The sequence below is a fragment of the Doryrhamphus excisus genome, chromosome 9 (assembly GCF_030265055.1).
Source record: "Doryrhamphus excisus isolate RoL2022-K1 chromosome 9, RoL_Dexc_1.0, whole genome shotgun sequence".
NCBI lineage: Eukaryota > Metazoa > Chordata > Actinopteri > Syngnathiformes > Syngnathidae > Doryrhamphus > Doryrhamphus excisus.
Genome location: NC_080474.1, coordinates 3,260,102 through 3,271,401, shown reverse-complemented (window position 1 = coordinate 3,271,401; position 11,300 = coordinate 3,260,102). Strand labels below are relative to the sequence as shown.

The following is an 11,300-nucleotide window of genomic DNA, read 5'->3' as shown; positions in this document are numbered from 1 at the left end:
ACATCTAGCTGTGCAGTATCGCCCTCCGATAAATCGTACGTCACGTGAGCCGCCCCCTTTATTGGGATGAAACCCCGCCTATCAGCGACGATCAGCCCACCGTGTTCCCATTGGATTTCATCCGTAAATGCAAACCGGTCTGAGCCGTTTTCTTACAACAGGCAGAACTCATGCGGATATAATATACTGTTACACACGATCATTTGTCAGGGAGGAGTGAATGAATATTGATATGATTCATGCATGCCTGCACTACGTCATATTGGCTTATTGAGGTACAGAAAGAAAAACAATTGAGTCTAAAACATCTCAGTATGATTACAGATCACTTTTACAGCACTACGGAGAACAATCATTGTAAATGCTAAATGGAACGCTTGGAAACAGCACCCTCTTGTGTCGACAAGGGGAAATGGCGTCTAATTGGTTGCTTGGCTACAAGGCAACAACTGGATCCGCCTGAGGTGTTGGTGGCGAAAAGTAGGCAAAAACTCTACACTGGACTGGATTAAGAAGTTTATGTCATAATAGCAGCGAAGCTACTGAACTGGAACAGCCGAAAAGTGGAAAACAGCAGAAATGTCGTCAATGGTTCAACATGGCCGACGAAGGGGATCCAGTAAGAGTGGTGAGAGCTGGCCTGGTTTTCCTACAAGATTTGGAATTTCAGTTATTGATTGAGAGTTTTCATAAATGCGGTCCGTATGTCTTCATTTCCATCAATTTGCAGGAATTAACAGACTTTCGGGACTTGTTTGTAAAATAAAATAAGTATTTCCAAGCATAAAAATAGCTAAATTAACCAACTAAATGAAGTAAACTACAAATACAAGGCAGAAGAAAGTTCCACGTGAGTGTAGTATTCTACTTTGGCCATGAGGTGTCGCCAAAACACAGACTTGTTGCATGTTTCAATAATCTCACACATTAATTTCAATCTATCCGTTTTCTAGGCACTTATTGATACTGGATAACTATTGGAGGATATTTCATTTCTGATGAGAAATAATAAATAAATGATGTTACCAAATCAATAACTTCCTTATCTGAAGTCTCTCCAGCAGAGGACGGCAACAACACCGTCCAGCCTCTAGATCTCCGTCAGGTCACCGTCTTAACCAAGGCAGACTGGCTGAGGATCCAGGACAAAATCGCCGGTGTGGACAAGGAGAAGGAGCACACGATGGAGGCCAGGAGGCAGAGAGAACTTCTCCAGCAGAAGTCCAAAGAGATGGCCAAGCTGTGGCCCAACACCTTGGCTGTAAGAAGAACACCGAACTTGCAGAGCTCCCTCTCACACACACAATCCAGTCGACATCTTTGTGTTTTTCAAGAGCCAAAGACAGAAGAAGCTGGAGGCCAAGAAGATCCGGGAGCAGATGGAGGAGGACAAAAGGAAAGAGATGGACATGGAAGAGGCCAAATACAGAGAGGAGCAGCGCAAAGAGGCCATTGAGAAGGCCAAGCGGCAGCTGTACTACCAGACTCAGCGAGTCAAAGGACTACACGTGAGTAGGACACCTTTCTTCTCATCAGTTACCTCACGTGACACGTGATGGTTTGGCTAATGGATTCCAATCTCTATTCCGCTTGCAGCGTGCACTCTTGCTAACAGAGGTTCTGAAGGAAAGGGAGGCCCAGATGGAGCTGAAGCAAAGACGACAGAGTGCCTCCGAGGAGCTTGACAAAGAATATGTGGAGATGATGAAGGCCAGAGAGGATGAGGCTTTGCAAAGAGAGCAGGAGAGCAAAGAGCAGAAAAGACTGGAAAGGCAGGCTGTTGCGGAGGACCTGAAGAAGCAGTAGGTTTCCACGCACAGCCATGAGCAGGATCGCAAATGGATCCAACCATTCAATTCTTTTTTTGCAGGATTGAGGAAAATCAGCTGGCAAGGGAACGCCAGAAGCTCCAGACCAAGAAGGACGCCGAGGAGATGCAACTCCTTCGAGAGCTCCATCAGTGGGAGCTCAAGATGGAGGAGGAGATGCAAGCCAAGCAGAAGAGCGACTTCATGCAAGATCAGCTGGTAGCGGGACCGACCAGCTCATCGGTCAGCAATTGTCCTGCTTCGTTTATGACCAGCAGTTGTACGTTTCAGGAGCATCTCACTCAAAGAGACATCTCAAAGATGGCGGATATGGAGAAACGGGAGGCGGAGGAAGCCCAAAGAAAACTTTTCCTGTCTGCAAAGGAGAAAATGGTGAAGTTGAGAAGAGGCAAAGAGCAGGAGTTACTCAAGTAAGCGTCAGCGTAACACCCCGCAAGGCATCATATGTCATCATATATACATGTATGTATATATTTTAAAAAACACTTCTCCGCTTTGTCATAGGTGAACAAATATTTCTAGTATCTTTGCTCTTTTTTTCTCTATTTTTTTCCCCAACATTTCAAATTTCTTAAATAATCTTTGGACATTTTCTTTTCGTCGTATTATAACTTTTCCTCGGTAGGAAATTTTATTTGGTTTTGTTGTTTACATATATACACATACATATTACATACATATTATCACATACATATATTATCACATATCACATACATATTAGTATATTTTCCTTTTCTTTTTATATTTTGACTTTATTATTGCATTCCCCTCCAATTGTTCAAACTTGTAAATTTTGTTCTGGTAATGATGACTATTTCCATATTCCAGTTTAGTCTCGGCCACATAGTCAGGAGATCAGGAAGACCTGGGTTTGATTCTCTGCTTGGGCTTCTGTATGTGGGGTCCAGGGTGTACCCTGCCAGTTCCCCGAAGTCAGCTGGGATAGGCTCCAGCATAAGCGATATAGAAAATAGATGGAGTTTAGGCTCTTACAGTATTACTTTTTCCTCAACATAATTTTTCAAAATGTTTGTTTCTCAAAATAACTTTAAAATTAGTTTTTTTCTTCATATTAATGTTACTAAAATTATGTCATTTTGCTCTATATGCTATTCTTGTACAATTAAAAGGACACTTATTATGCCTTTTCACTATTCTGACCTATAAAAGTAGTTAGAATGTAGTATTCGGGTGTTTAACCATGCCAAAGTTTCAGGTAATGAGGTTTGGGCATTTGGAAGTGAGCCCTGAAAGAAGTTTGGGATGGATCAAAACGCTCGTTTCAGAGGGATTCAAACTTTTCCTTTGTGAAGTCACAAAGAGCGGGCTTCCTTCCGAGTGTGGCTGTAGATGCTTTTGTTTACGAAACAAGCTCAAGCAGAAGTTATTGTCATTGATTCCCATTTTTAACTTCATGTTTTGACATTATTCTTGTAAAACGACTGCTGATTTTTCCATGTTTGCTGTTTTCTGGTCAGAGAAGTCCAGAATCGCAGAGAGAAGATGGTGGACCAGCTAACCATGGCTCAGCAGGAGCAGACAGAGCAGCAGCAGCAGAGGCTGGCCAAGGCCGTGGCAGAACAGGACGCCAAGAGGATGCAGCAAGAGTGGGAGGAGGAAACGCGGAGGGTGGCGATGATGAAGTCAATCGCAGCACATCGGGAACACATGGTAAGACCGCCGTTTGGACAAAAGCAGACTTTTTACTTCACGCCAGTTGTGTTCCCACAGGTCAGAGAGAAGGAACGCAATGACTTGATGAGAAAGGAAAAGGAAAGAGAAGCGCTGCAGGCAAAGATGGAAGAAGATAGAATATTCTTACAGGAACACAAACTAAAGGTGCAGAACAGCCGCCAGGAGCTTCAGAAGATACAAGTCTTCAATGCAAGCCAGACGGTAAATAATACAACTTTAGCTTATACAAAAGACATGAAAAAGTGAGTGTCATGCTGGCTTTCCAACACAGGTGGAGAAACAGGCCAGGCAGCATCAAGCGAGGACAGCAGAACACGAGTTTGAAGCCAAGAACCTCAAGCTCCTAGCTGAAGAGGAGAAAGCTTTTGAGAAGTACTCCTTGGAGGCGGTCCAAGCAGCGGCGGCCGCTCAGCGCAGCGTACTTCCACTTTACAAGGCCGTGAGGGAGGGGGTTGCATGCGGTCCCAGTTTTACCGGAGCGAGACCTCGCTACCTTGTTCAAGACACGAGTGGCGCTGAAATGCCCAAATACATCTCGGCCACCACGCGGGATATCAAGAAGATCCATGAGGTTGGAGATATCCAAGCAGCAAAGAAGAGGCTCGGGTTTACGTGGTGATGTTAGGACCTCCTGGTGAGCGATTCGGAAGAACCGAACTGAGCTGCGACTTAGGGGCTTGTCCATGGGGAGATGTTTTCAGGTGGACGTTTCAAGTCCCGAGAAACTAAAGGATTTCCACTTGGTTGTCAGCCTGAACCAGCAGAAGATAAAGTCCCAAATGGGCATGTGGTACTGTGTTTGCAGCACCACATGACCATCATTATCACTCCGTGATCCTGTCATTGATCTCACGCTGAGGGAAACAAAAATACAAGAACCTGGGAGATTTCACTTCACTTTTAACGGTGCTAATAATTGCTGCAGAACAATATTTTCAGATGTGATTTGGGTATTTTTTAATTTCTTTCTACAGCAGGGTATCTCCTAAAACATCTCGCACAATAAACACAGTATTTTTATGTCGTACTTGTGGCGTTACACTTTCCTCCATTCCAAAACAAACGTGGAGGCATCACTCGATTGAACGAGAGACGACAAGACGGGACAGGTGTTGGTAACATTTCAAGATCAGAAATAACTGTGCAAGATTTTTTATTTTTTTTTATATCTCAATTCTCATATCCTAAAAATCAGATCCGCCACCCAAAGATGATGTTAAATAACAGAAATCAAACATCAGTATAAAAAGATCTGGAACCGGCTGTACCAAAGAATCCAAAATAAGCAATAATCCAAGTGTAGTGGCAGCATTTGAAAAAAAAAAAGCGACTCTAGAATTCTTACCATATCGGGCACTGAACGGTTTCAGTCCTCGATGGGGCAGCTTCAGCCGCACGGGCGGTCGTTGTCACGGGTTGTCTCGGCTCAGCGCTGCGACCAAGCCAAAGATCGACAAGGAGGGGCTCAGCTTTACTGTACATTGTGTTTGGATGACATGGGTTTCTATTCTTCTCAAAAGTATCAATAGACTTCTCATGGATGCTTGTGTTTTCCAGCCTGGCATTCATCTGGTGCAGCCTCCCCTTTAAAAGGTTTGGGAATTTTAAGTTGGCAGATATTGTGGATGGCCTGTGAGGAATGTCAGAAAGCAGTTTGAAAGCCGGAGCTGCATGCTGGATGAGCATCCAAATAAAAGACTGGTTCTCAGTCGCTGTCGGAGCTGGAACTGGAGCTCGAGTGATTCCTCTTCTTGCCTTTAACTTCTGCTCTTTTTCTGTCTTTGGAGGTGCTTTTGGATCTTCTCCGTTTGGAGTCTGGGCTCTTGCGGCGCTTACGGCGATCGTCTCTGTCAGAGCTGCTGCTGCTGGTGCTGCTTCGTCGTCGCCTCTGGCTGTCCTTACGAGGAGTGGCGTGATCCTTGCTGCGCCCTCGTCTATCGCTTTTGCTTCGAGAGCGCCTGCTCGATCTCTTGCTTCTGTCAGGACTTTTCCCACGCTCCCGACTCCTTGTTCTCCGCCTTCGGTCTTCCTTGTCGTCGTCGTCGTTGTGGCGTCTGTGTGTGCTCCTGCTGCGTTCCCTACCCCGCTCTCGCTCCTGGTCTCGTTTTTCCTCTTTATCCTTGGAGGCAGCGCGTCCGCCCTTATCTTGATTTCTGCTTCTTGATCTGCGCTCGTCCTTGGAATTTCGGTCTTTGCTTTGTGATTTGGTCCTCGTTTTCTCACCATTGCTTGTTTTGGAATCTGCTTTCGGCTTATCAGACTCTTTCTCTTTGTTTTTTTCTTTGCTGTGATCAGATTCAGACTCCTTTTCTTTCCTAGTCGCACTTCGGTCTTTACTCCTCGAGCGATCTTTCCTGTCACTACTTTTATGCTTGTGACTCTTCTCTTTGCTTTTTGACCTCCTCTTTTCTCTGCTTTTTGACCTCCTACTTTTGTCTCTGCTTTTACTGCGGCTTTTAGATTTGGCCCTTTTCTTGTCCTTCTGCTTGCTTTGTTTCTCACTCTTTTCCACAGAGTCGTCCTTGCTTTTGGATCTCCCAGATCGAGCTTTCTTGTCCTTTTTGCCCTCGTCGGTCTGTTCCTGCTTGGTCGCAGAGGTCCGTCGTTCTCTCCTCTGAGTGTTAGCAGCCTCGTCCTTGTCGTCACTCATGTCACCTCTGGAAAAGAAAAGGACGTGATTGATTGAGGCAACTTGGTAAGATTCACTTTGGTTTCTTGAGGGACATTTAGGAATTGGATTTAAATTCATGTGGGTAAGCAGATTTCACTAAAACAAATAAAAAGGTATCACACATTGCAAACAATACAATGTTAATGATTAGGGATGTCTGATTTTGGCTTTGTTGCTGAAAACCGATATGTCAATATTGTCTAACTCTCAATTTCTGATACTACTTCCGATACTAGGGTGGGGTGATATTTTGTATGTACCGGTATAAAAGAAAAAATGCCTATGCGCAAATCGCCCAAACCTATAGAGATATGACATACAAGGCATATCTCCTGTGGTGGAATGAACACACATGTATGTGTTGTATACAACATTTTTTTAAATATCATTTTTCATGATCTGGGGAAAAAAAAATCAGATACCCATATCACATTTTTATGCTGGTATCGGTACCGATAATTATCAGACATCCCTATTAATAAACACCATGACAGTGTCAGTGAAAACTACATTGTCTTTGTAAATGCCAAATTAACATATTAGGACTGTCACAAGATATTAAGATTAAAACATGACATGAGTTCTCGTGGGCACTAGGCTTGGGATGATAATGAATGGATGAATGACCCACCCAATAAATGAAAATAAATTGTATAATTTTGCAAGCCTCAATATATTGTGATGTGCATTGGTGTCATCTTCTCTTCTTCAGTAATGATGTGAGATATTTTTGCCATTTTAATTTAAATTGCATTGTTATAATGCATTTAAACGGTTCTGTTTTAATGTTGATTTTAATGAAAAGCACATTGTTCACACTGTGTGTTGTAAGGGGCTCTAAAATAAAAGTTGATTGCATGATCGATTCCTCTCTCTTACCTCCAAACAGGTAGGAAGAGAGTTCACTCTGTGCATTGCTTTCAGCACCTTTGTTTCATAGAACAGCGGCATGAACAGAGGGAGCCCTTTGGTCAGCCTCAGTATCTAGCAACACTTTACACCCGTGTCAACTCTAATACCAATGCATTGAGTTGTGGCGCCTTTTCAAGCATCATCACACTTACACGAAGAAGACAATGAGGTTCCCTTTTGTCGTGCAGTCTGATACTGAAACCCTTTTTTTTTTACCTGTCTCCCTTAATCCAACGCTCCCCCGTGACTGCCCTCATCCTCTGGCGCTGCAGCTCTAGACGCCAGTGGGGAGGAGTTTCGCTACGCCGAAAACGATCTCTGGATCTTGAACGAGAACGTGAAGGAGTTCTGTATCTCTGGAGAGGTGGAGAAACAGATTCAAGGATCATATATGTACTGTTGGACAGGAGGAGAATAAATTGAAACATTTTGCACATTTGTACTCACCCTGGGGCCCCTGCCTTTTATCTTCCTGCCAGAGCGCGTCATGACCAGTCTTCTGTTGTAAGTTGACTGAGAATTGTTTCTCACACCAGAGCTGAGAGGAGGGAAAGAAGGTGGGAGTATGATGAGACAACAGCCACACGCTTTTTACACAGAACCCATAAAAATCAAGAAATGTCACAGAAATTTTGTGTCATTGCGCAAATATCAGCGCCAGCACCAGACAGTAAGACTTGACAGACAGCAAAACAGGCCGTCAAATGATTCCAAATTGTAATCAATTTAATTAGATTAGATTAGATTAGATTCAACTTTATTGTTATTGCTCATGTCACTGGTACAGGGCAACAAAATGCAGTTAGCGTCCAACCAGAAGTGCAAATGTATAAGTACCTTAGTAGTAAGTATGGATAGATCTATGTAAATAAAACTATACAGGCTATGACTATAATACAGTGAGAATATGTACAGGGATATAAATGACTATAATATGGCTATTGTAGATTATACAGATTATAAACAGTATGGATATGACAATATATAACAGTAATATGTACAGTATTGCAGTTAAGTGACTAGAGTATGGTTATTGCAGATTATATAAATTATAAACAGTATGATCAATGAATCAACAAGATAGTAATAATAATAATAATAATCCCGTTTTCACCACGCTATTGTTGTAATGTTCCGAGCATGCGTGAACGCACCTTGCTGTAGTCTTGTGACAATGAGGAAGTGTCGTTCAGAGGAGGATAAGGAGTTGGAGATACATACAGTACACTATGTGGTATATTCAGGTTAGAATTAAGTTCTAAAAGAGATGTGCATGTGTTAATGACACTAAATATTGTACTGCCCAAACTTTTTTGCATTTGATTCTATAGCTGAGAATAGGAACCTGGGAAAAATAAAATAAAATAAAAAAAAAAAAGACTCAGGTCTGGATAGTTTGTTTGCCAGTATTGCGGCATTTCGGTGTCAACGGGGGATATAGCAAACCAAAGCAAATAAAATGAGAAAGTTCAATGTAGTACCATTCTGAACTGAAATATTATGTGAAATGTCCAACCTGTCTCTTGGTCGTTCTTCTTTATTGCGCTGGTCTTTCTCCGGCTCTTTTTCCTTCTCGACGATCAGCGGGCTTCTCCTCATGAGGAATCGATTCTCAGGGACTGGAGGTATTTCTTCAGGACGCACGGTAGATGTGACCACCTCTTCCTGTTCTTTCTCTTCAACGCTCTCAGGCTCTGGCCTGTAAAAACACGGCGTCTCAGATAAGTACTATACCATACAGTGTTTTCCAATACGTTCGTTTGTGTGTACTAACGCATCTGTTCCAACTGCATAATGACACGTTAGGAGGAAGGTTCTCGTCCCATTTCATGTGGAAGTTTTTGGCTTCTTTGTCACTCTTTCCCACTCAGTTTGAAACACTTTCTTAAATTCTGACTACATAAATTGGAGACTAACTAGATAGCTTGTTATGCTAGCGGCAGCTTTCTTTGTTACTTACTCTGTTCTTTGTCCATTTCTGCTCAACCATTAAAGGTAACTTCCGTTAACACATTATTAAAGCGTCAACTTTGATAGACCTACGTTTTCTGGTGGAAATCCACTTATCGTGGTTGAGTCCGGAACCAATGAACCGCAATAAATGAGGGATTACTGTACAATCTAAGTTAATAACACAAGTACAAATCAATTACTTCTTCTTGTCCTTCTTCTTCTGCTTCTTCTTTTGTTTCTTGGCCTTCTTCTTCTGCTTCTTAGACTCCTTGTCGGATTCTTCTGAATCTGAGGAGGATTCCGAGGTGCTGTCAGAGTCACTGGAACTACCGCTGGAACCTGACGAGGCCTTCTCTTTCTTTTTGTCGTGTTTCTTTGCTGGAATAATACAACAGTTGGTTAATATCTTAATAGCAGTACAGTAGCGGCGGAGATAAATACTGAAATTCACTTGAACCTTTTGATTTGGGGACAAGTTCACCACAGTTCATGACCTTGACTTCTGCATAGGGTCTGCTATTCGGATCGGTTTTCTGGTTCTCCATGGTTTGCACAACCTCTTGACCAGAAATCACATGCCCGAAAACCACATGGACCCTGACAGAAAGAAAACATAGCAGGGTTTGAATGCAACACTTGTGTGAAGTTTGAATTGTGCAGACTATGACAACTCAACACCACTTACCCATCTAGATGAGGAGTTGGTTTTGTTGTTCTGAGAAGAAGCGGAGTAATAAATAAAACAATAAACATACATCAGCTTCAAAAGCAAGTATTTCATTCATCAATTCAGTATGAGATCCAAAACCAATGGATGCCTACATGAAAAACTGGGATCCATTGGTGTCCTTTCCCCGGTTAGCCATAGACAACAGGTACTCCTTGTTGTGTTTCACAGCAAAGCTTTCATCTGGAAGTTAAAAGGAAAAAAAAACTTGTCCAGCTGTCTTGGAGACAATGTTGACTTGTTAAACAACAGCCAGCAGCATCTTTACCTTCAAAAAATCCCCCATAGATGGATTCACCTCCTCTTCCGTTACCTGAAATATGCAGAATGCATATGTTTAGGATTCACTTCATTTGTAGTGATACCTGAGAACAATGAAAGACTAATGAAGAAAAAGACTCGCCTTCACTGAAGTCCCCTCCTTGAATCATAAAGTCTTTGACAATGCGATGGAAGAGACATCCTTTGTAATGGAGAGGTTTCTGAGTTCCTTTCCCGATGCCTTTCTCACCTGGACGCAAAGACACTTTTTATGTATGTTTAGTGGCAATAAAATGTTACTTTTGACCGGAATGTTAATTTTACCTGTGCAAAGACATCGGAAGTTCTCACATGTTTTGGGGCAGACGTCTGAAAACAGCTCGACGACAATGCGACCAACTGCGAGGTGAGAAATATTATTTTATAGCTAACAAACACATGGCTATTTGACGGTGGGAATAAAATAAAACAAATGTTGTTCTTACCTAGTACATTTCCAATGCCGATGTCAAGGAAGCACCGAGAACGTTGGATTTTGACCCCCATGATCACAAAAACTGACAAAACACCTGATGGAGCAAACAAACTTGACTCAGTCACTCAGTAGAAATGTCCACATACAGTATTGCTTTTTAAGAAAGCTAGCCAAAGCAAAGACAAACATTACCCTAACCTCCGTGCATTCATTTGCAAGACGTACAAAAAGTGGGCATTGAATATTATAGATCTGTGTTTAAGCCATTATTCAGTCTCCCATTTGGAGCTGTATGAACGTAACATCGTCGCCCCCCCCCCCCAACTGAAAAGCTAACGTTAGCCTAGCAAGCCTGTAAAGTCGAATAGTGCTGATGTAAGTATAACGTGCGAGTAAATTTTTAAATGTTTACAAACCACACATGACTCAAGTTACATTTCACAATGATCCCCGCCGATATCAGCCTGTTCTCATCAGGCCTGCATGTTAGCATTAGCCTGCTTAGCCAGACAACATGGATGGATTCTACGGCCACTCGCTGATCACCCCAACTTCTATGTTATGCCCGTAATGCACAGGGTCAAAAGCGTGTAAAACGTAACTTCGTATCACCTTGAAAAGCAAGAATATCACTCCATGCAGCAGCTGTTTCTTTCAAAAAGGCACGGCTTTCATTCAACCTCCACAGTTCGCCTTTTTTATGAAGATGGCGCGGTATGAACGTCAGTATAGTTTGGGTATAGTGCGACAGTTTTTCCGTATTTCCGGCAGATGACT

General features: G+C 42.6%; 2 protein-coding genes across 3 annotated transcripts; one reads left to right on the top strand and one right to left on the bottom strand.

Moving 5' to 3' along the window:
* The first annotated feature begins 227 nt into the window (after positions 1–227).
* cfap210 (cilia and flagella associated protein 210) lies at positions 228–6,058 on the top strand. Of its 2 annotated transcripts, XM_058081919.1 has the most exons (9): positions 228–628; positions 1,053–1,261; positions 1,335–1,508; positions 1,597–1,802; positions 1,871–2,027; positions 2,100–2,239; positions 3,308–3,500; positions 3,561–3,725; positions 3,796–6,058. In XM_058081919.1, exons 1-9 carry the CDS (start codon positions 580–582, stop codon positions 4,141–4,143), a joined length of 1,641 nt encoding a protein of 546 aa, XP_057937902.1. In that variant the 5' UTR covers positions 228–579; the 3' UTR covers positions 4,144–6,058. The 2 variants fall into 2 exon arrangements, with proteins under 2 accessions (XP_057937902.1, XP_057937901.1); XM_058081918.1 differs by having other exon boundaries at positions 1,871–2,239.
* ppig (peptidylprolyl isomerase G (cyclophilin G)) lies at positions 4,081–11,299 on the bottom strand. The gene is made up of 13 exons (XM_058081899.1): positions 11,136–11,299; positions 10,534–10,617; positions 10,373–10,447; positions 10,191–10,298; positions 10,056–10,100; positions 9,883–9,970; positions 9,746–9,775; positions 9,518–9,657; positions 9,261–9,438; positions 8,624–8,806; positions 7,555–7,645; positions 7,324–7,463; positions 4,081–6,181 (listed from the first exon to the last, which is right to left on the bottom strand). The coding sequence occupies exons 2-13, from the start codon at positions 10,592–10,594 to the stop codon at positions 5,230–5,232; spliced, it is 2,091 nt and encodes a 696-aa protein (XP_057937882.1). The 5' UTR covers positions 10,595–10,617; positions 11,136–11,299; the 3' UTR covers positions 4,081–5,229.
* Between the last annotated feature and the right edge of the window lies 1 nt (position 11,300).